Below are 24,750 nucleotides of genomic sequence, written 5' to 3' on the forward strand. Positions count from 1 at the left end.
TCCAGTGCCAGGATGATAGGTCAAGTATAAGGCACTAAATGTTAAACTCCTAAGACTAATTTTAAAACCATATCCATGTACTAGCAGATTTCCCCCATATTACCATATGTTCAAACGATAACATATGACTAGTTTATGCCCCCTGGCTAGTTGACTGCTTTAAAATACTTTTTACACAGTTTTAATTGCAGCACTCAGATGGCCAAGCTAGGAGGGGGAGATCCTCCCATCTCTGCTTCTCAACTTCCAAGGTCATAAGCATGTGGGTTCATACCTCTATTTTTCCTTTTTTCTTTTTTTTCAGTGTGGAAGATTGGACCCAAGGCCTCAACTATTGAACCAGTCTTCAGCCTAGTCCATCCATCTTTCTTTCTTGAAACAGGGTCTTACTATGTAGCCTTGACTGATCTGGAGCTCACTCTGTATACCAGAATGGTCTTAAAATCACAAAGATCTACCTGCCTCTCCCTCCTAACATCTGGGACATACATTTTTTATAACCTCAATTACTTCCATTTTTTTTTTCTTTTAATGGTGAAAAAGTATATTTAGAAGCTACACAGAGAAACCCTGTCTCGAAAAACCAAAAAAAAAAAAGTATATTTAGAATTAGCCAGCTGGACTCAGTTTAGATGATCCCAATTTTGTTGGCAACATCCAGAGCATCATAGTCAGGAGCCAACCAAACATATGCCGTCTTCTCTCCATCAGGCCTTATGAGGGTGCTGACTTTGGCCACATCAATGTCATAGAGTTTCTTCACAGCCTGTTTGATCTGGTGCTTGTTGGCCTTGACATCCACAATGAACACAAGTGTGTTGTTGTCTTCTATCTTCTTCATGGCTGACTCAGTGGTCAGGGGGAATTTGATGATGGCATAGTGGTCAAGCTTGTTTCTCCTGGGCACGCTCTTTCGAGGATATTTAGGCTGCCTCCTGAGCCGAAGGGTCTTGGGCCGCCGGAACGTGGGTGACGTGCGGATCTTCTTCTTTTTGTGGCTGTGGATGCCTTTCAGCACTGCCTTCTTGGCTTTCAAGGCCTTCGCTTTGGCTTCGGCTTTGGGAGGTGTAGGAGCTTCCTTCTTCGCTTTCGGCGCCATCTTGGCGAAAAGGATTGCTTATTCTACTTCCATTCTTTAGTAGCTATTGTGAACAATGCTGCCTTAAACATTGGCATACAAATATTATTCGATACTCTTTTTATTAATATTGGATATCTGTTACCTACAGAGGTCAGAAGAGTGTATCAGGTGCCCTGGAACTGGAATTATGGATGGTTGTAAACTGCCATATGGGTGCTGGGAAGTAAACTCGGTTTTCTATAAGAGCAGTGAGTGCTTCTAATCGCTGGATCATCTCTCCTGCCCCAACTTTGTGTTGTATGAAGAATGGAAGTATTTTTGTGGACAGAACACACCAGACACCAACTGCCAGCATATCTGGGGCTTTTGATATGAGAAAGGGTCTCACTGTATAACTGAGATTGACCTTCAACTCTAACTCCTTTTTGTTTAAACCTCCAAGTGCTTAGATTACAGGCATGTGGCACCATGCCCAGCTTATTTTCTACACACTAAAAATCACTTCACCTTCACCATAGGAATTTTTTTGAGTATATTCACCTGCATTTTGGGTGTTTCAAAAACTTAGGAGTCTTAGGTTTTTGTATATTTAAATCCAGTAGTCTTAAGGATGTGTGTGTGTGTGTGTGTGTGTTAATTCTAATAAATAATTTTTAGTTGAATTCAATACCTAACTTAGAAGCCTGAGGATGTAACTTGCCTGAGGATGTAACTTAGTGGTAGAGTGTTTGGCTAGCAGTAGTCAGGTCTAGAGTTCTGTCCTCAGCATTACAAATAACCATCTCGATGTGGAGTGGAATTAATTCCTGTAGTTTTTCTATACCCTCTGTGTTTAATTGGTACAGTTGTAGGAAACATTAACTGTTTTTGTTACTCATTTCTCATAATATTGTTACTCATAATATTAAAATATTAAATTATGGTGATGTGGGCATTATTGTTCACAGAGTCATAATTCCTAAGAACCTTGCTATTGGGTGGTATGCTAGTTTCGTGCTTATGGATGAATTAGTTGCGGTGTTCTAAGAAAGAACTCTTAAGGACTGAATATTAATTCCAATGCCTTTCATAGTTTATGTAGATGAAAATGTTATTTGTTTTAGACTATTAGTATAATGGTTTACTGCTTCTGAAAAGAACTCTTAATTGAGTTATTGTTATGCTTTTAATGTATTTAATATTTTTTGTATGTACTTGGCATTTTTAACATTTATGAATATGATTGGTTGTCTTTTTAAATATTTTTCCTTTTTTAAAAAAATTTATTTTTATGTGCATTGATGTTTTGCCTACATGTTGAGGGTGTCAGATCTTCTGGAACTAGAGTTACAGTTGTGAACTGTAGGTGTTTGGAATTGAACCCAGGTCCTCTGGAACAGAAGCCAGTGTTCTTAACCACTGAGGCATCTCTTCAGCCTTTTTTTTTCCTTTCTTTATTGTATACATGTGTGCATGTAGCACAGGGGTATAGAGATCAGAGGATGACTTTTTCTTCTTCCTTTTGAGGGTTCCAATAATGGAACTCAGATTTACCTGAGCCATCTCACCTACCTAGATAAGTGATCATTTCTTATAACATAACTTGTTTGAGAATTGGACTGGACTTTTGTTAAAGTAACTTAATTGACAGTTATCTCCATGTACTTAGAATTGATTCCTATTTATGCACATTGTATGTTTGTTTGCTTTGCCTTTTTGGAGTTTGGGGTGGGGGTGTTGAACAGGGTGCTATTCTGTAGCCCAAGCTGACCTGAAACTCCCTGTGTAGCTCAGGCTAGCTCCAAGCTTGTAATAGTCCTTTTTATGAGTGCTAAGATAACAGGTGCTGTGCCTGCCTCTGCCTCTTCTTGGCTTTTTGAGACAGGATTTCATTCTGCATCCCAGGCAAGCCTGGATCTCAGTAGATATCCAAAGCTGGTCTTGAATTCACAGTAGTCCTCCTGCCCCAGACTACTGATTATGATAGAATGTGCCACCACACTAGGCTAAAATGGAATATACAATAGGATATATTCTAGTACTAAAGTTAAAGTAGGAGAGGAATTGCAGGGTGCAGTGGAAATGGCTTAAAAGTGGATGGTGCATGGGTTTGATGGTTAATTAAACTGAGGGCACATATATGAACCGAACTAAATTGTCAGCCCTTGTTTATTGCTCTAAGGGCAGTGGGATATGGTAGAGTGGAGCCTAAAAATGAGGTGGACTAAAGTCTCGTGCAATAACCATTCAGAGCATCAGGCAATTTATACTCTGAGGGTCAAGAAAAATCACTTGAGTAAAGTTCTCATGAGTTCAAAATGTATACAATAACAAAGACAAGGTGCATGTGGTAAAAACGAGTTTTTCCATAGAGGCATATGAACAAATAGCAATAGCCAGTTGTAATTAGTAATCTAAAATAAACTCACTCCTATCTGCTATACCTAGGAGGGGCATGAAAGCACAATCCAAGAACAGTTCCCTGTTTTTTGAGGAAATATGTCAGAAATCTTGGCTTGCTTTCTTGGAGTTTTCTCACAAGTACTCAGACTTCTCATACAACTCTATTCTTGGACATGTTCTGACAAACCCTTAGGTTTATGTATGGATTTTAGACCTAACTGGCCTCAAATTCATGATTCTTCAGCTTCCAGTGAATAAACACTGGGATTACAGTTTTGTGTCACCATGCCCGATTAAAGTACTCTTTTATAGTGGCACTTTTTGTTAAAATTAGAATCAGAATAAAAAAAAAAGTCTCTTGCCACATAGCTTGACCTGAATTCAGTCAGTGTAGCCCACACAGTGGAAGGAAAGAACCAATTCCTGAAAGTTGCCCTCTGACCTATACACATACTGGGCACACACATACATGCACAGAGTATTTTTAAAGATTTGTTTTACTTTATGATGTGAGTATTCGCCTGCATGTATGTATCTGCACCTTGGATATCAAATCTCCTGGACTGGAGTTACAGATGATTGTGAGCGTCCATGTGGGTGCTGGGAACTGAACCCAGGTCCTCTGCAAAAGCAGGAAGTGCTCTTTACTGCTGAACCGTCTCTCCAGCCCCATTTCTTATTTTTTTTTTTTTTTAAAGACTTCTTTATTTATTATGTATACAGAAGAGGGCGCCAGATCTCATTACAGATGGCTGTGAGCCACCATGTGGGTGCTGGGAATTGAACTCAGGACCTCTGGAAGAGCAGTCGGTGCTCGGTGCTCTTAACCTCTAAGCCATCTCTCCAGCCCTTGTTTTGTTTTTTATTTCATCTATATACAGAGTTCCAGTACAGCCAGGGCTACATAGTGATACTATATCTCAGAATAAATAAAAAGGAGACAGGGAAAGGAAAAGTTAAAAATTCTTAAGATGAAGGAGGAGAAGGGTGGTGAAGAACTGGTGGCTCAGTGATGCAAAGTGTGTACTGCTTCTGCAGAGGACCAGGTTTGCTTCCCACCATCTTCTCACATAGACTAGCACACACAGTAAACAGAGCATCATGGCACACCTTTAATTCTGGCATTTCTCTGGCAGAGGCAGACAGATCTTTAAATTTGAGGCCAGCCAAGGCTACATAGTGAGAGCTTACATATTTGTGTATGTGTGTGTGTGTAATATATTTTTTTTTCCCTTAGAATGAGAGAGGATCTAGTGACTTGAGTTTAAACTCCAGTGGTCTTCTGAATTAAGCCATACACACACGAAAAATAATAAACTTGTTTTTAAAAAGAACATAGGAACTCAGAGAGACTAACAACATGCACAAGGCCTGCACAAGTTCAAATCATGCAATACCCCAGCAAGGAGAAGGAAAGTCTTATCCCTAACTACAAAGAAGCTATTTTCAGTTGATACCTTCGGGGAAAGGGAAATGAATTCTATCCAGTGAGAGACACTGGGTATTATCAACCACATTCTAGCACAGGCCCCATGCCCAAAAGTAGTTGGCCAATATAAAATGGACTCCATAATATGTGTGTGTACACGAACTTAATGTTTTGGGTTTTTTTGCTTTGATTTGATTTTCATTTTTTGAGAGAGAGAATGTGAAGTTTGGGGGATATGGAGATTTTGGGGGAAGTTGGGAGGGTAACTTAGTTAGGGTTTCTATTGCTTCAACAAAACACCATGACCATAAAGCAAGTTAAGAGGAAAAGGATTATTTGTCTTACACTTTCAGATCATATAGTCCATCTTTGGAGGAAGTTAGAATAGGAACTCAGGCAGAGCTGGAACCTGGAGGCAGGAGCTGATGCAGAGGCCATGGAGGGGAGCTACTTACTGGCTTGCTCAGCCTGTTTTCTTGTAGAACCCAAGACCCACCTGTCCAGGGATGGCCCCACCCACCATAGACTGGGCCCTCCCCCATTGATCACTAATTGAGAAAATGCCTTACAGCTGGATCTCATGGAGACATTTCCTCAACTGAGACTCCTTCTCTGATGGCTCTAGCTTGTGTCAAGTTGACACACAAAACCAACCTGTACGGAGAGGAAATATGATCAATAATATATTGTATGGAAAAAAAGTGTAAATAAAAAGAGAGGGAGTATTGGATCTGTTTGACAAATCAGATATGTACAGAAGCAATGATGAGTATGTATTTGTGCCTAGATAACAATAAGGGCTTGGTTTTAGGAAATTCACAAGTTCTTTATATGAAAGAATATTGTTTGTGTGTAACTGTACTTCTGTGTGGGTTGTGGGGGGCGGGGTAATTGGTTTTGTGAATTCTCATGTAGACCAGGATGGTCTTGAACTTACTATGTACCCAATATTGACTTTGAACTTCTGGTCCTCCTGCCTTCCACCTCTTGTGAGCTAGGCTTACCATCATGCACCACTACACCCAGCTTACTAAAATGTAAGAAAGAACTTAATCTGATTTCACTACTAAGGTCTTCTATGAAGAAATGTATTTATCTAGTTTCAAGCAAGTTTACTAGGTCTACAGGGTTGGGGCAGTCAGTGAGATGGCTTAGCAGGATCTGAGTTTATTCTTTCTCTCACAGTGGAATAAGAACACCAACTCCTGAATGCTGTCTTCTGATATCAATGTATATCCATCATTCACACAATAAATACAATAAAAAAAATATGAAGTGGTAGGCTAGGGTTTGGTTCTGTTGGTAGAGCACTTGTCTAGCATGCATGAAGCCCTGAGTTCTATCCCTGGCACCACATGTGGCATCAGTGGAGAGGGAGAGACAGGAGGATCAAAAGTTCAAGGTCATCCTTGGCTATGAAGTGAATTCCAGGCCAACTTGGCCTTCATGTCTTAACAAAAAGTTGAGAAAAAGGATAAACTTATTACAGATATTTTCTTTTTCAGCTGCCTTTCTAACCCAAACTGTGTGTCTTGATGATACAACAGTAAAATTTGAAATATGGGATACAGCTGGCCAAGAACGATACCATAGCCTAGCACCAATGTACTACCGAGGAGCACAAGCAGCCATAGTTGTGTATGATATCACAAATGAGGTGGGTATGAAATCTTACTACCCTGACTGAAGCCAGTTGGAATAATCATTTTTCGTATTCAGAATTCAATTCCTTTGTAGCCAATCATAACATTTCTGCCAAAGCTCTTGTGAGTGAGATATAAGATGAAGGTGTCTAAATGATGCAGGAATCCTAAGAATTTTCTTCCCAGGAGGCTGGAGAGATGGCTCAGCAGTTAAGAGCACTGGCTGCTCTTCTAGATGTCCTGAGTTCAATTCCCAACAACCACATGGCAGCTCACAACATCTATAATGAGATCTGGTGCCCTCTTCTGACCTGCAGACATATATGCAGGCAGAATACTGTAAACATAATAAATAAAATAAATCTTTAAAAAAACAAAAAAAAAGAATTTTCTTCCTACAGGGCATGCTAGACCAGTGGTCCTCAACCTGTGGGTCGTGACCCCTCTGTGAGTGTGAATGACCCACAGGGGTCACCTGAGACCATCCTGCATATCAGGCATGGACATTACAGTTCATAAGAGTAGCAAAATTATAGTTAGGAAGTCGCAACAAAAATAATCTAATGGTTGGGGGTCACCACATCATGAGGAACTGTATTATATTAAAGGTTCACAGCATTAGGAAGGTTGAGAGCCACTTCTCTAGAGTCTTTAAGCCTTGTTTCATAGAAGATGCTTCATAACTCTATTTTGAGCCTGTGCCAAATAGCTTTTTTTTTTTGTTTGTTTAATAGGAGTCCTTTGCAAGAGCAAAAAACTGGGTTAAAGAACTTCAAAGGCAAGCAAGTCCTAATATTGTGATAGCTTTGTCAGGAAACAAGGCTGACCTAGCAAATAAAAGAGCTGTTGACTTCCAGGTATGTGGAATTTTACTTTAACTTAAAAGCATATTTAAAGCAAGAGGATCAAGAGTTTAAGGATAGCCTGAGCTACTTGAGACCCTGTCTCTTTCCCAAAAAATAATTTCATGAAAAATTACAGAAATACTGTTCTGTAACCTTCCACCCCTCCACTCATATTCACACCTGAGAAAGGCTAATGTTCTTCCTACTTTCTCATGTACGTGCATGCTTCATATATTACTACACACACATACACACATGCACGCATGCATATTTAGATAGCTGTCCTTAAAGGAAAATTTAAAAATAGAAGCGCAGCTGCTCTTCATTTGAGGCCGGGCAATGTGACTTAGCATATAAAGGTGCTGAGTTCTATGCCTAGAAATGCAGATTTTCCTCTAACCTCCATATGCATACTGGCACGTATATACCCCAAACATATGCATACACACACAAACACATGTAAATTATGTATGTGTAGTTATGTATGCAAAAATAACAATGTTTGAGCCAAGTATGGCAGTTCATCACTATAATTGCACCACTTGGGAGGCAGAGGTAGGAGGATTGCCATAAGTTTGAGACCAGCCTGACTTTGCATAGTTACATGGCATCCAGGGCTACACAGTAAACCCATCTCAGAAGAGGAAGAAGTAGGGGGAAAAAAGCCTTAAGTGTAAGAGAGGCTTCATGAGCAAAGGTGCTGTCAGTCATGACAAGTGACAATCTGGATTTCTAGAAGTGAATATACTGATTTGTCATCTGACCTCTAGGCTCCTCTATCTCCAAATAAATTAATGTAAAAAAAAAATTTTAAGACCTCTAATTTGTGTATATTTAAGATAATTCTGAATGTCCTCCACTACAAAACAGTGTATGAGTGAATGCTAGTCTTTTAGAAATAAAACAGATCTTTCTAGATTTATGAAAACTGTTTCTATTTCTCTTGCTCAGAAAGCTCTAGCTGTGGCCTAATATGTACATCAGTGATGAAATTCTTTCTTCTTGACATTACAGGAATAGAGAGAAAAGGAGCTACTGTTACATATTAAGCAGAACACTTTGCACTGTGACTTAAGACAGCCATGTGAGGTTTTGTTATCTGCTATGCTGTCCAAACAGTTAAGCTCCCCAGCAAAACATGTTAGAGAGCTTCAATTATGTTCAAAAGTGGCCCTGTGCTCTAACAGCTCAAAGGGGCCTCAGTTGTTCCTACTCAGAAGAGCTGTGGGAACCAAAGGCAACAATATAGCTAAACTAGTAAGTGTGACAGAAATATAGGGCAGTTTGTAATTTTGAAGGAATTGTTCATAATATAGTTGGAATTTTAAATCTGTATGTCATTGAAAATTAAACATGAGGGTGTAATTCCAGAGTTGTTGCCAATGTTCAGACATTGGATTTCCATATTTATTGCAAATTCTATCTTTTTTTTTTTTTTTTTTTTTGGTTTTTTCGAGACAGGGTTTCTCTGTGTAGCTTTGCGCCTTTCCTGGAACTCGCTTTGGAGACCAGGCTGGCCTCTGAACTCACAGAGATCCGCCTGGCTCTGCCTCCCAAGTGCTGGGATTAAAGGTGTGTGCCACCACCACCGCCCAGCCGCAAATTCTATCTTTATCTTTAAAAGGCATAATAAAAATTGCCATTGAAAGTAAAGAGTATTTAGAGTAGTAAAATTATACGCTGTCCCCAGTTATTGTGATTAGATTTAATATTAGACCTGATGACCAAAAGTGGAATAGGCAAAAAGTTAAGGTTAAAAAAAAAAAGTCTGGTGAATTATCCCACTCATTGTTTTTTCCTTTGCCACAGCATATTCTCTGACTCTTAGTAATAAGTAATCAAATAAATCTATGAAATAAAGCAGGTATACAGTATATGTTCAAGGGACAAATCTTTTTTTATAAACAGGAAGCACAGTCCTATGCAGATGACAACAGTTTATTATTCATGGAGACATCAGCTAAGACATCAATGAATGTAAATGAAATATTCATGGCAATAGGTAAGATTAATAATAACATTCTTCAAATGATAAGCAAAATACATTGAATATTTGGTCCATGCCCTCTAAAACATTATTTGGTTTTCTTAACTGATTATACTTTTAGATCCTTTCCACTAAGCAATATTTTGTTAGTAATACTGTAAAGACTGGTTGGGAAGCAGGACATACTAGCCAGCCTGGGCATAAGACCCTGCCTCTTAGTGGGGTCTTAGTGGGATCTTAGAGTGGGGAAGAAAAAAAGATTGATTGATTGTCAAAAGGTTCCTCCTCTTCCTCTCCTCTTTTTTCCCCCTCTTCCAATTTTATGAATTAAATCCAGGGTCTCCAGCATGCCAAGCAATCTCTGTACCTACCACATCACATTCCCAACCCCAGTAATGTCAGATTTATATTGATTCATGAATTCAGGGTTATATAATACATGTGAATTAAAAGTTGATCTCAGATAAGAGGTAGATTGTCCAAAGGTTTCACTAAAAAGTTTGAGCAAATGAAAGTTTTCCTGTGTACAATAGTTCCTCTTACCTGTAGGGACTATATTCCAAGACACTGTGGATGCCTGAAACTATGGGTAGTGTTATAACGCCTTTGATACTTTTTCTGTCCTAAGTATACACAGAGATGGAATAGCAAAACAAGCATAGATTTCCTTCTCCTTCCCATGTACAGATTTTTTTCTGCATGGGAAAGAGATCAGACTCCAAACATTAAATATGGTAGGCAAGTGCTGTACTTTTGAACTACGTCCCCACTGTTGAAGATTTGTTTTCCTGAGTTTGAGTTTTGTTGATGCTGAGTTCAAGTTTAGGCTTGGTTTTTATCTAGGCTGGACTAGAACATGGGGTCTTTGTGCCTCAGACTCTAGAGTGCTGGGTTTATAGGTGTACCAACAGGCCTGGCTTGGAAGTTTCCTTTTTTAAAAAATTTTTATTTATTTGTTTGTTTATTTATTTATTTTTATTTTATTTGTTTTGTTGTTGCTTTGAGATAGGGTCTCACGTACCTGAGGATGACCTTGTACTTGTGCTTTAGGGCCATTCTAAGTAAAATAAGGTCATGTTAACATGAACACTATGATACCAAGGTAGTCTGATAACCAAGCTGGCTACTAGTAGGTAGGTAGTTGGTACATATTGTTGATATGTTAGACAAAAATGATCCATTCCATGTTCAAGGCAGGAAGGTGGGGACAATTTAGAATTTCAGCATGTGCCTTAGAACAGCGTACACTTTTGTTTCATATACATACACCTGCACACAGGTACTCTTGCTAGTGTGAGTATACATAGAAGCCAGAGGTTGACACTGAGATATTTTCCTCCGTTGTTTCTCCATCTTTCTTTCTTTTTTTTTTCTTCTTTTTTTTAAAGATTTATTTATTATGTATACAGTATTCTGCCTGTGTGTGTCCTTGCAGGCCCGAAGAAGGCACCAGATCTCATTATGGATGGTTGTGAGCCACCATGTGGTCACTGGGAATTGAACTCAGAACCTCTGGAAGAGCAGTCAGTGCTCTTAACCACTGAGCCATCTCTCCAGCCCCGTCTTTCATTTTTAAACATTTATTTTGTGTCTTCCTCAGCACAAATGTGGAGGGCAGGACAATTGGCTCTACTCTTTATAGTAGATATGGAACTGAAGTCATAAAGCTTGACAGCAAGCACCTTTAACTCCTGAATCATCCTACTATCCCATTGTTTTGACCCTGAGTCTTTCAGTGAACTCTGAGCTCTTTGAAAAATCCCAAGATATTTCTATTCCTACATGATCCACCCCAGTTCTGGAGTTACATGTTCATGTTTTTTTAACTTGGGTGCTGAGAATCCAGACTCAGAACTTCATGGTTACACAACAAACATTAACTGAACCTGTTTTATTTTTTTTCAGACAGAGCCTCACTGTATGGCCAAGGCTGGCCTGGAACTCCAGCTCCTCCTGCCTCAGTCTCCAAAGTGCTGGGATTACAGGATGGAGCAACCATTCCCAGTTAGGCTATACTTTAGACTTGTTTAAGACTTGTAGGCTGGGGAAATAGCTCTGTGGTACAGCACTTGCGTTGCATTCTTGAAGCCCAGTTCTGTTCCCAGCTTCCAGGTTCTGTTTCAAATTAAACTCTTTCCCTTTTTAAAAGAAATCTCCAGTGTAAATAGAACTATGGTCTTTTCTTAATAAAGTTAGCATCTCAAATCACATAGTGCAGTCCAATTAACAAAAACAGTCCTTGGTCCTGTTTGCTTCCTTCTTCCTCCTGATTTCAGTCAGATATGATTAGAGAAAGTCCTTAAAGGAGTAGGCTATAGGGAGAAATTCTGCACATTCCAAAACCCAACTCTGTATTTATTATAGTACAGTCTACAGTGCTAGCTTATTCTGTGTCCATAGTACAATTGTTAATCCACTTACTGGGCATTGTTTGTAAATACATATGACTGAACATTTGTCTTTATTGTACTTTATGGTACCATCTCTAGAGCCATTCCTAGGGTGGCCCAGTGGAAGCTCTTTCCAAACGTCAGTGCTCACCAGACCTGCTTCTAACATCTGAGATTCTAAAAATAATATTGATGTGGGAAAAGTAAGAAAAAATAGAGCGTTAAAAAATGCAGGATGAAAAAAATGCAAGATGAGGGAGTGTGGCTTAGTGGTAGTTGTTAATCTGTGTAACGTGTGCAGGGTCCAGGATTCCAGGGGGGGATTGGGCATAAAGTACTACTCTTAGGAATATTGCTACTTTGTCCTCAGGATTAAGCCATGGACCTAGCAGGTAAAGTTTTAGTGGGAAGCATACTCCATAGAACCGCTTTTAATTGTAAACTCACAAAGCTAAATCTATTTGTGTATATTAAGTATCACTATTTTTGTAGATCAGATCGAGATTCTCAGCCCAAGAGGGAACAACTTAGATATTTGAAGGTGTGGAAGCCAGGAAGGAAGTAGATGCTGTGTGTCATCTAGTTCAGTTTCTGATTAGGTTGCACAGTAATGGACAAGTTTGGTTGTGTTGGTGTGGTGGTTATGTTTATAAAATTTGTTCATATCCTGGGTTGTTCTCAGATTATTTGGGACAACCCAGAGAATGCTGCCATAATGTGAGCTTCTTTATAAACTTTATAGCTGGCCATGATCTATTGACTGAATTTTATGTCTCTCTTGATAGTTTTGTTTTTCAAAATGGAGTCTTGATGTGCTTACTCAGGGTAGTTTGAACCTCCTGGGCTCAAGTGATTGTCCCAACTCATTCTCTAGAGTGAATCATGGGAATTACTGAGAGCTGCTCTAGCATGCTCTCACACCATGTCTCATCATGTCTAGCAGATTGTATATAGTAGAAATTTAATGAATATAAAACAGTCTGAGTATAGCTAAGTGGTAGTGGACTTGCCTATTTTGCATGTGAACCAGCACAATGCAAAGTATTAATACTTAAGTAAAATATGCTATTTCTAAGGGAATTGATGTAAAAAATTGTGTATAGTTCTAGTTAAATTTAAGTTTAAATGGTATGCCTACAATTGGCCTCTTCGCAAACACTAAGTAATTAAACTTTAGTACAGCAACCAGTGGGGTGTTTCTTGTGGGTTATTTTGGTATTTTGTTTTGCTTTTGGCATTTAATAGACGATAAACATTTGAAAAGAGCAAACATAAGTCAGTCACATAAAACTTTGGAGATAGCCCAACTGGGAAAATAAGCAGGTCTAAGTGATTTTAATATGAATATTATAATTTTATTTTGGTCATTTCTTTCTTAGCTAAAAAGCTGCCAAAGAATGAACCACAGAATCCAGGCGCAAACTCGGCCAGAGGACGAGGAGTAGATCTTACTGAGCCTGCACAGCCAGCCAGAAGCCAGTGTTGTAGTAACTGAATTCCAGTGTGAACTTCCTAAATTGCAAAAAACGTGGAGTGGGAGCATTTAGCCGGCCCATTGTGACTTCCAAAAAGAGACTTATGGTAGAATCAAGTTTCTAATACTGAATTATTTTGAGTGTTTTGAACTTAATTTTTAATAACATGCATGTATTCTTCCGACTAATGTTTCGGCAGTAGAAAGGGAAATGAGAACTGTGTACAATTTTTTCCATGGGAAAGTACAGGGGAACCATTCGTCTCCAGTTGGTATGGACCCACACTTAACCCACCTAGTCTCCAAACTGGGATAATAGTCAGGTGTGAAAGACTCAAAATTACTAATGTGAGCTTTAGAGAAACATTTTTAGAAGACTAAAAATATTTATGCTTAGCAACAGAAGCCAAGCAAATGGTAATTTCTTCTATTGTCTAATAAGTGTACATTCCACATATTAATAAATAATCCTAAGAAAACAGTCCTACATCTCCAGAAAGAATGAATATTAGTAACATCTTACTCAGTCCTGTTATTTCTTAAAATATGATTGAAAAGAAGTCATGTGTAACCCCATCTTGTTTTAGGAATATAAAAACTGATAAATGCATCTTAATGGATAATGGTCCCTTCACGGGAGCTCTTCAACAAAGTGGAAATAAACCAGGTGTCTGATTTCTCTTTAATCACTGTTGGCCATTACATAGAGGTCTGTCTGGAGCAGGGAGGGAGCTCTGGTTCCTTTTGGACATGATTAGTCAGTGCACTAACAATTATGTACATTCAAACTTGATGATTTTAAATATGATCTTCAGCTGTACTGTAAATAGAGTACTGCATTATAGTCTCCATGTTTATTATTTTCTGTAATATTTAAGAATTGCCTAAGAGTATACAAAATGTACAGTTACTAAAACAGCTAATTATTTCTTTCTCCCCCTATGAAAGGAAGGGGCTTTGCTGTTCTTTCATGGCTAGAACCATAATAAACACTGTACCTGTAATTTGTAACATAAGTATTACAATGTTATTAGTAATAATCTTGAAACCTTGTTTTTCAAAGTCCATTTTATTTTGATCAGTATATTGCACTAATTATTTTAGGTATTTTCATTATATGAAATCTACCATGTGTCAGATGATTTAATCTATTTAAGTGTTGATCTGCTAGCAGAACTTGTACATTTTACAGTAACTCAAAATTAGTAAGGAAAACAGTTCACCAGTGTTTAGTTTTATATTGAGGTGCTCAGGTTGGAATAAAGTGGTATAAAAAGCAACATTGAGTTTTCTTTCTCTTTAACATAAAGTAGTGAGCATAACACGCATGGTATATAACTGGAAGCTTTTGTATTTTCATTCCCTTTTCTTAAGAATGATTCTCACAGTCATTATCTGTCCTAGAGTCTGACGCACTGAAGTCTTTGTGGTACTGTTTGCTGCTGTAGGTCTTCAGAATGTTTTTATGACAGCAGCTGATACTCACTGCCATTTAGAAACATTACCATAACAGTAATGCTGTCTCTGGAACCACCTTCTAAAGCAGTATTTATAAGTTCACGGCCAATGTACTCAGCTGCACCTCCATAGAAATTCTTAGCATATAGTTCTTCCTTGCTGCAAGGGTCATAATTAGTCACTTCTGGAGGAAATGTTTCTGTATTTTTAGCCTGATAAATGCAAGCGTCAGAAAATACTGAATTAGATGACCTTTTCATTAGATTAGTAGTTGACATAACTTCTTCATACTCAGGTTTGTACTGGAACAGCACTCGGATGTTACTGTCTGATGGCGAAAGAGGCTCTTTAGATGGCCAGGATTTGTTTTTAGGGCCAGAAGCACATGTTTGTTTATATGCATGAAACAAGGTTATTACCAGTGCAGTGACTTCCTTCTTGTCCAGAACTTCCCAAAGCCCATCAGTGGCTAAGATGAGAAACTGACATAAATCATCTATAGGGACAGAAATCGTTTGGGGTGCTGGAATAATGAACTTCTTCAGTGTGAGGTTTCCATGGAATCCAAGACCTCTGGTGGTTTTTATGTGCCCTTCCAGGAGGCCATTTGAACTGATGACTGCTCCTCTCTGAAGGACTCTTCTTCTCTCTTTGGTGTTTCGTGTAGTGTGTTCTTTGGTCAGGCAAAATCCTTTTCCATTTCTGCATAAGACGGCTTGCACATTGCCTAAAAGGGTGGTTTGTTTGTTTTTTTTAAAGAGAGAGACCTAATTATCAGTTTGTGTTAAAGTATGCTACTTACTAATTCTGTTTCAATACTAAACACAAAGTATGCCATGTAAATATATTTAGAATACTTAAGCTGATCACTGTACAAATACGATTTTGAACTGGGAAACCACCTAATTCAATTATCAGTGATAACCAGTAGCATTTAAAATATTTAACTAAAACTACAGGTCATGAAAAATAACTTCTGAATCAAGTTTTTATGAAACTTATCAAAATGATTTTTACTATTTCTTAACATCTATGCAGATTTTTTAAATATTCAAATAAAGTTTTTTTAATGACTAAATTATGTGTATGTGTGGGTATGTGCACATGAGGAGGGTAGAGGCCAGAAGAGAGTATTGGATCCCCTAGAGCTGAAGTTACAGTTGGTTGTGAGCCACCCAGCATGAGTGCTGGGAACTGAACTCTAATCCTCTGGGGAAGCAGCAAGTGTTCTTAAACACTGAAACATCTCTCCAGCAACAAGTTTTATTATTATTATTATTATTATTATTATTATTATTATTATTATTATTTGTTTTATTATTAAAAAACAAGGCCGGGGGTGGTGGTGGCGCACACTTTTAATCCCAGCACTCGGGAGGCAGAGCCAAGCGGATCTCTGTGAGTTCAAGGCCAATCTGTTATACAAAGTGAGTTTCAGGAAAGGCGCAAAACTACACAGAGAAACCCTGCCTCAAAAAACCAAAAAAATAAAAAATAAAAAACAAAATTTTGGGGGGTTGGAGAGATAGCCCAGCAGGAAAGAACACATACTGGCAGAGGACCTGCGTTCAGTTGCTAGCACTCACGTAGGTTGGTACACAACTGCTTGTAATTCCAGGTCTAAGGAGATCTGATGCTCTTGTATTTGTGTGCACAGACCCACACACATACACATAAAAATAATAAACACTTAAAGCACTTAGGGATTGGTAAGAGGGCTAGTAGGTAAAGGTACCTGCTGCCAAGCCTCATAAACCTGAGTTCCATCCTTGGATCCCATGTGGTGAAAACAACTGGCTTCTGCAAGTTGTCCCTGTGTGTTCATAGGTACATAGGTACACACACAGACACACAAAGTAAAAAAAAAAAAAAAAAAAAAATTGTAACTGGTTAAAGTTAAAACTTGAATATATTTAGGATATGGATCATAAAATTGGCTTCTGTAAATGTGTGATTAAACTAAGTTCTGTGAAAATTCCTATTAGGGAAATAGCCACTTTAAACCCTGTAGTTGAAAACTGAAGTCTTCAGTAAATGATGGCAGTATAATATGATCATAGTTGAGATGAACCTGTGATATTTGTGTCATATTGCTTCATGGATGTTCTGAAGTCTAAACATGGTCTGAACAGATTGAGATGCTGTTAAAAGAGGGGTCCCCCCCAAGATTTTAGAATCATCATTATGTTTAAAAACAAGCAGTGGTTCTTGGTACAGAATTGTGATTCACAAGTTACTTAAGCTGGCATTGGTATCTGAATACTCTTATCCTTGAAAATTAAAATTCCTACTTTAATATGCCAATTCTAAAAGTAAAATATTGTGGGACCATTGAGATGATTCAGTGAATAGAGGCACCTGATGACCTGAGTTTGATTTCCTGGAACCCATGAGGTGAAAGGAGAGACCCTGCTTCCAAAAGCTGTCCTTGACCTCAACATATATGCCATGGCATATATACACACGTACCACACATTTTAAAAATAAGAATATTTGTTGGGTGGTGGTTGCAAGCCTTTAATCCCAGCACTTGGAAGACAGGCAGGTGGATCTCTGAGTTTGAGGCTAGCCTTGTCTGTCTACAGAGCGAGTTCCAAGACAGCCATGGCTATACAGAGAAATCCTGTCTCAAAAAAAAAAATAATAATAATAATATTATGGTCTTAAACCTAGAGCTATACTTGGAATCAGAATTTTGTTGCTAATGAGTTTAATTCTATTCCTTCTACTTTTAACTTATTTTTGTTTTGAAATAGAATCTCAGTATATAGCCCAGGCTGACCTAAACTTGAGATCTTCCTGTTTCTGCCTCATTTGCTGGAAAAGCCTTCAATTTTTTTTTTAGACAAAAAAAAAAAAAAAAAAAAAAAATCTAGGCTTAGGAGCCTGAAATACATCAAACTAGTATGATTGGACAGAAAGCCTGACTTGGTATCAGATATACAATGGAATTGGCTCATTAACATAATGGAATGAATGATTATTTGAGCTCGTGGTTTGGTTGCAAAATGTGGCCCTAGAGGTAATGCAAATGATGTTTCTGCAAATTGCATGGCTTTGTGTTTTGGTTATTCTTTTATGCTTACTTGCGGACTTTCTGCTTTGATTCTGTAGCAGGTAAGTCAGTAATTCTTGGATGGGGGTGGGAGTTATTTTGGGGTTTTGTTTGTTTTTCGATTTTTCAAGACAGGGTTTCTCTGTGTAACAGCCCTGGCTGTCCTGGAACTCACTCTGGACCAGGCTGGCCTTGAACGCACAGAGATCAGCCTTCCTCTGCTTCCCAAGTGCTGGGACTAAAGGCATGTGCCACCATCACCCAGCTTTGTTTTTGTTTTGAAACAAGCTTTATGTAGCTGAAGCTGGCTTTGAACTCCCTTTGTAGCTGAAAATGTCTAAGCTCCTGGTCCTTCTGCTATCATGTGCCATCATGTCCTATTCGCCTGGGTCTTATGCATGCTGCAAACTGAGCTATGTCCCTAGCTTTAAGTCAGTAGTTGAATCCTGTCAGGTTATAAGTAACTGTCACCAGCAAAGCAACACAGAGTGGCACTTAACATGGCAACTTGGATGAACTATTAGGATGTAGGACCTCGTTTAAAACGGAGGAGATAATGTGTAAATAATGCTACCATAGCTTTAAAACTATGGAGGCCATAGTTCTACTCCCTAATGTTGATTACCATGTGGAATTCCTAAGCCCACTCAGTAAAAGAAGTCATTGCTCCTTGATGTTGCAGAAGAGCTTGAATTCACATACCAACTTAAAAGGGAAGGTGGTAGGCAAGCATTTTGACTTTATTTACTTCTATTGAGAGAGGGCTTGGTAAATTTAGCCTTATATCATGGTGTGTGTGTCCCCCTGCCCTAACATACACAAAATGTAGATAAAGGTACTGAAATGGCAGAGAGATGAGAATAATTCAACTGTTTAGAAGGAGTAGTATCTTGGGAGGTTAAGGCAGGTGGACTGCGAGTGTGAGGCCAGCCTGAGCTTAATATGAGACCATTGTGTCCAAAAAATTAAAAGGGGGCAGTAGTAGTCTGGGTCAGGCACTAACCCATCTCACCAAACAGGGTCCTGAGTAATGTACTGTTAAGTCCCCTATATTGATGAGCTGATGAACAAAGTACGAAGTTCTTAAGTCAGAAAGTAATAATAGATTTCAGAGATGGATCGATGGCTAAGAACGCTTGAGGCTCTTCTAGAGGACCCCAGTTCAGTTTCTAGCACTCTATCCGGTGGGTAACTCCAGCTTCAGGGGATCCAGTGTCCTCTCTTCTGACCCACTGGCTACCTGCACATGGTGTGTTAAATTAACAAAAATGCAAAAAAAAAAAAAAAAAGTATTGTTTAAAAAAAAAACAGGCCGGGCGGTGGTGGCGCACGCCTTTAATCCCAGCACTCAGGAGGCAGAGGCAGGTGGATCTCTGTGAGTTCGAGGCCAGCCTGGTCTCCAAAGCGAATTCCAGGAAAGGCGCAAAGCTACACAGAGAAACCCTGTCTCGAAAAACCAAAAAAAAAAACCAAAAAAACAAAACCTGGTGCAGGGTGGTGGTTGTGCAAGCCTTTAATCACAGCACTGGGGATGCAGAGCCAGGCAGATTGCTGTGAGTTCAAGGCCAGCCTGGGCTACAGAGTGAGTTCCAGGAAAGGCGCAAAGCTACACAGAGAAACCTTGTCTTGAAAAACCAAAAAAAAAGCAAACAAAAACCTGGTAACTGACCAAATCTCAGAAAATGAAAAAAATAAATAAATAAAAGGGAGTAGGAAAGGGAAGGAGAAAAGGTGAGGGGAAAGAGAAGAAATGGTAAGTGAATTTGAGAACAGTCAAGGAGCCCTGTGTAGTGGTGCACACCTTTAATCCATGGACTAGGGAAACAGAGGCAGGTGGAACTCTGAATTGTGAGTTCCAAGCCAGCCATGGCTACATGTGATACCCTGTTCCAAAAAAAAGGTAGTGGTGATGGCTGTGCTCAAGGTTGTGTCTCATACTTGGGAGACTGAGGCAGAAGGGTTGCCACAAGTTGAAGGCCAGACTGGGCTACAAAGTGATGAGATCCTGTCTCACAAAAACAAGGGTTGGAGAGATAGCTCAGTGGTTTAAAGCACTTATTGTGCTTTCAGAGGATCTGGATTCAATTTCCCACACTCACAACTGTTCATAACTCCAGTTCCAGAGGATCTAAAACCCTCTTCTGAGTCTACCAAGTATGCACAAACTGCACATACATATATCCTGTCAAAACATTCATACATGTAATTGAATCTTTAAAGGTTTTAATTTTTTATGATTTTAAAAAAAAGAAAGAGGAGGGAGGGAAAGAAAGGCCAGTGAGATGACTCAGTGGGTGGAGGTGCTTGCTGCAAGCCTGATGACCTAAGTTCAATTCCCAGAAGCTACACTGTAGAAAGGAAGAACTACCTCCTGAAAGTTGTATGGCCTCCATGTATGTACCATGACCGGTGAGCACATACAAACACTGAACTCAGGCCAATATATATATTCAATTGAAAGAAAGAAAACAGTGAAACAGCATAAAGCGAGAAATGAAAAAGCTCAATCACAGGCAAATGACTTAAAACCAGAGAAAGTAATACTCTAAAGCAGCCACAAGGGGGAACCACTTTGTGGATAGAAGAGCAAAAGTGACAGCAATGCCAGCCAGGTTCCAACAACGCAGAAAAACCTCCAGTCTGGAATTCCACACCAAGTGAATATTTCCTTTAAAAACGAGAGGCAAATAATACCTTAAGAATTCATCACCAGCCTATGTGATGGTGAATGCCTTTTTGCCTAGCACTTGGAAGGCTGAGGCAGATCTCAGTGAGCTTGAGGCCACTCTGCATTATATAGTGAGTTACAGGACAGTCAGGAATACATAATAGAGAGACCCTGTATCAAAAAAACAAAAATTCATCACCAGAAGACAGACATCACAGAGACCAAGGAAATTTTCCAGGCAAGGAACACCAGATGAACAAGTCTGCACAAAGAACAGGAGGAGTATGAGTTCCTGAAAGATGCAGTATTTTTTCTTATTGAAATATATAAAAGATAATTGACTATTGTGGTAGTTTTAATGTAAGTGGCCCCCATAAACTCATAGGAAGTGGTATTATTAGGAGGTGTGGCCTTGTTGGAGTAGATGTGGCCTTGTTGGAGGAAGTGCTTCATTGTGGAGGCAGGCTTTGAGGTTTCATGTTGCTGGAGCCATGCCCAATGAGACAGTCCACTTCCTGTTGCCTGCAAAATGTAGGATTTTCAGCTCCCTACCCAGCATCATGTTGTCTGCATGCTGCCATGCTCCCTGTCATGATAATAATGGATGGAAACTCTAAAACTAAGCTACCACCTCAATTTTAAATATTTTCCTTTATAAGAGTTGCCATGGTCATGGTATCTTCACAGCAATAGAAACCCTAATTAAGACAACTGTTAAAAATATAAAACTATACAGAATATACAAATATACATCATAGAAACATCATTTACAAATAAATGTATTATGTAATCAAAATAATGACTGAACCAGGTGTAGCTATACACCTGTAATCCCAGCATTCTTGAGTTGGAGGGAGATTCCAGGTTAGCCTAAGCTACCTAGAGTCAAAAAACACAAAACAGGGCTGGAGAGCCAGATCAGGGGTTAAGAGCACATACTGCTATTGCAGAGGACAACAAACAACATGACAATACTCAAAACATTAATACATGTAAATGAAAAAGCTGTTAAAGGAACATGGACAAATAGGAATTTTAGCCATTGCTAAGTGGGTAGTGTCATGGCGTCACCATTCTGGAAAGCTGTGATAATTCCACCCCCAGTATATGTATGTGTGTGAGCATTTTAATCCCATAAGGATTTAATGACGTACAGAAATAGAAGATCAAGAAAGATTGTAAGATAGAATATAAATGATAAGGACAAAAACTCAGCCAGGGCTGATTATAGGCTGGCACCCCAGTTTTAAGAGGCTGTGGTAGCAAGATTACAGTCAAGACTGTAGGTCAAGTTCAAGACCACCCTTGAAATGTAGTGAAACCCTGTGTTAACGTGAAAACAACAAAGTGGGCTAGGAATGTAGCTTAGTAATAGAGGATTTGCCGAACATCTTAGCTAGTAGAAAACCTGGAAAACTGAAGGAAAAATGGTTATTCTACTGTTAAAAAATTGATAAAACATGGATGCTGAGCATGAAAACAACCTGTTACACATGTATTAGTCTCTTGTTGGGAATGTAACTCTATTAGAGTGGTTGGCCAACATTCACAAAACCCTAGGTTATACTCCCAGCACCAAGAGTAATGGCACATGTTTGCAACTCCAGCTCTCAAGCGGTGGAGGCAGGAGGATCGGAAGTTCAAGGAGATCCTCCTGGGCTACTTAGTGAGTCTGGGGCCAGCCTGGGATACAAGCTATAAAGCTGCTGAGAGTCACTCTCTGACAAGCCAAGCAAAGATGACTCTCAGATGAGACAAGCTACAAAAAAGGCCCAGAGGCCAGCCCAGCTATTTAGAAGAAGCAGAAACGACCCTGTCTGCCTGGGAGAGGATTAGGCCAGAGTCACTTGGAAAGGATACTCTCCATCCTGTTGAGCTGACTGCAGGCTGTGCAGTGTGCTCCAGGTTCCCAGCTGTCACCCATGCTGGTGTGGACTTTGGTGATGCAGCTGCCTGTGAGTCATTTCTGCCCCTGTAAGTAACCCTTCATCCATATTCCTATAAGTTACCTCAATAAAACTAATTGGTTCACCAAGTTGGACTTTGGTAGTATCTGTACTTTGGTCTATCATGGGCTCCTTATCTGGGGTGAGTAGATGTGTGTGTTGTGTCTCCCCAAGAAAAGTTTTGTCACATAACTAATATCAATGCCTATAAAAATAGTTACAATTATTTTTGTACCTTCGATCTATATTTAAGCTGGCATTTTTTGTTTCTTAATTGTTCTGTGCAATGTCTAGACATTAATAAATCACTAAATGACTGACTAATTCTGGAAGCAGGAGAGGTTTTCTGCAGGCATTTACAATATTTAGGTGTCATGGATACACACCAGCATTTGCAATGTGTAGTACGCCAGAGATGATCTGTGGGATCTTTTGGGAGGGAAAACTGTCAGCGCACTGCTGATCCATTTTTGCCCAGTCCTTATTAGTGTATGGGTTCTTAATCACACCCTCTAATATACAAGTGAGCGCGGAGCAGCCACTCCACCGAACCCGGGAAACCTCGTTCCTTCCAAGCCGTAGAAGCCTATCCATTCTCCAAAATGCCTTTGCAAAGACTTTGTGTATTTCTTCATACTCCCGTCTATTGGTTCTGAAGGTTTTGTATGTGGAAGAGAAGGCCTCTTCTGCGCCTCTGTATTCTTCCCTGAACACAGTCTGAAAGGAATCAATCAGTTGCTGCTGCTCAGCTGTCATTTGGTAGGAAGGATCCTGTTTAGACAGTTGATGGAGAAGTAAAACCTGGAACTCCTTTGATGCCAGATCTGCTGCTGCATTGCCATGATGGCCATCAAACAAACCAAAAAAGCACACATTGGCTTTATCACCAAAATCATTCATGATCGTGAATTTACCATCTGGGTCAGCTTTCCAGGTTGAATTAGTATTGCCACAGATGGCTACACCTTTAATCAGCAGGTGGGAGATATTTGGAGAATGTGTAGAAGTCTGGCCAACCTTATCACAGAGTCTGAAGTATGATGGGACTTGTTTCTTCCAAAGCAGCTCAAATGCGTAATTCAAACTCTGAAGAACTTTTTCACTGAACATAAAAGATGTCAATAGTCTAGAAATCACTAACTGTCTCTGAATACTGACCACAGAGGGCTTCGGTTTCTTCCCTCCCATCCACTGGAAACCCAGCATACTCAGAGCATTGTGATGTTTCTTATGGAGAAAAGTTTGAGCTGCATTGATTTCTTGGTGGCAGACAGAGCAGGGGAATGTGACTCTTTGACTGGAACTCAGCTGCTCATTACACTCCGAATGGTCACTTGGGGTTCTTCGTCTCTTACGCTTTCCCTTTTTTTTACCACTAATCTTTTTGTGTTGTGTCAGCGACTCCTCTGAAGCAAATTTTGAAGCTTTGGAATCCCACTCTTTTGATCTCCAAAATACTCTGGAAGAAAGGTGAAATATGTTTACTGATCAGGAACTAGAGAGGTGGCTCAGTGGTTAAGAGCACCTATTGAGCCAGGGCGGTGGTGGTGCATGCCTTTAATCCCAGCACTCAGGAGGCAGAGCCAGGCGGATCTCTGTGAGTTTGAGGCCAGCCTGGGCTACAGAGTGAGTTGCAGGAAAGGCGCAAAGCTATAAAGAGAAACAGAGAAACCTAACTTTTTTTTTTTCCATTTTGATCATTATAGGACCCAGGGTCTTGTATGTGCTAGGCAAGTGCAGTATTTCTGAACTATAGTTATAGCCTGTAATTAACTATTCATTCATCCTTCCAAATGAATGGATGAAGAGAGTAGAGGAGGAAGGGAAAGAAGAAAGGAAGAAAATATTTGCTACAAGCCAGAAGTGATGTCAACCCAGCACACTTATAATACCAGTACTTAGGATGCTGAAACAAAATAGAGAGTTTGAGACCAGCCTGGGGTATGTACTGAGACCTTGACTTAAATTAAATACACACATATCCATAAACTTCCTGAGAGTCCTGCTTCAGGAGCCCCTCTGCTTGCCCCATCTCCATTACCTGGGAACTCCACTTCTTGGTGAAGAGCTGGGGTCACCCTAACCCTTTTCCATTGAACACATTCCCTTGTATCATCTGCCAGGCCACAGAAACACTTTATACCAGGGACCCTGAGTGCCATACTATGCTGACTCAGGTAGGTGGTCTTCACTGTTCTTCCTGTCTCCCATTCTGGTCTCTCCAGACCTTATTTGCCCCACCTCCCACCCTACTTCCATTTTCTGGGTACTATACCTCTTGGTGCACACCCAGGTATCAGCAGCCTTTGGGAGAGCCTGCTCCAAGACCACACCACAAATAAGGCAAGGGCTAGACTTCTTCTATCTGAGGAATATTGGCAAAACACACAGG

The 24,750-nt window shown here is 39.6% G+C and overlaps 3 protein-coding genes across 6 annotated transcripts in view; 1 reads left to right on the plus strand and 2 right to left on the minus strand.

Annotated features, from left to right (window-relative positions):
- The window catches only part of Rab5a (RAB5A, member RAS oncogene family), a 31,513-nt gene extending 16,968 nt beyond the window's left edge, over nt 1-14,545 (plus strand). For 3 of the 4 annotated variants that reach the window (XM_052745630.1, XM_052745631.1, XM_052745632.1), the window contains 5 exons: nt 6,398-6,549; nt 7,270-7,392; nt 9,289-9,382; nt 11,273-11,371; nt 13,137-14,545. In XM_052745630.1, coding sequence (XP_052601590.1) covers nt 6,398-6,549; nt 7,270-7,392; nt 9,289-9,382; nt 11,273-11,371; nt 13,137-13,252 — 584 coding nt within the window. In that variant the 3' untranslated portion in view covers nt 13,253-14,545. The remainder of the gene's footprint in view (nt 1-6,397; nt 6,550-7,269; nt 7,393-9,288; nt 9,383-11,272; nt 11,372-13,136) is intronic. The other variant, XM_052745633.1, reaches the window with a different exon arrangement.
- Nucleotides 614-1,114, minus strand: LOC128115061 (60S ribosomal protein L23a-like). The gene has a single exon (XM_052745634.1). The coding sequence runs from the start codon at nt 1,097-1,099 to the stop codon at nt 629-631; it is 471 nt and encodes a 156-aa protein (XP_052601594.1). The 5' UTR covers nt 1,100-1,114; the 3' UTR covers nt 614-628.
- Pp2d1 (protein phosphatase 2C like domain containing 1) overlaps nt 13,774-24,750 on the minus strand; it is a 58,965-nt gene continuing 47,988 nt past the window's right edge. Inside the window, exons 2-3 of the mRNA XM_052743806.1 lie at nt 22,745-23,842; nt 13,774-15,416 (exon numbers count right to left, since the gene is read on the minus strand). Of these exons, the coding sequence (XP_052599766.1) occupies nt 14,695-15,416; nt 22,745-23,842 (1,820 nt within the window). The 3' untranslated portion in view covers nt 13,774-14,694. The remainder of the gene's footprint in view (nt 15,417-22,744; nt 23,843-24,750) is intronic.

This window comes from Peromyscus californicus, unplaced genomic scaffold (assembly GCF_007827085.1).
Source record: "Peromyscus californicus insignis strain IS unplaced genomic scaffold, ASM782708v3 Scaffold_19__1_contigs__length_69161282, whole genome shotgun sequence".
NCBI classification, from domain to species: Eukaryota; Metazoa; Chordata; class Mammalia; order Rodentia; family Cricetidae; genus Peromyscus; species Peromyscus californicus.

What these genes read in the sequence shown, in the direction of transcription:
- LOC128115061 (XM_052745634.1), bottom strand. Translation starts at nt 1,099, where the DNA reads ATGGCGCCGAAAGCGAAGAAGGAAGCTCCTACACCTCCCAAAGCCGAA.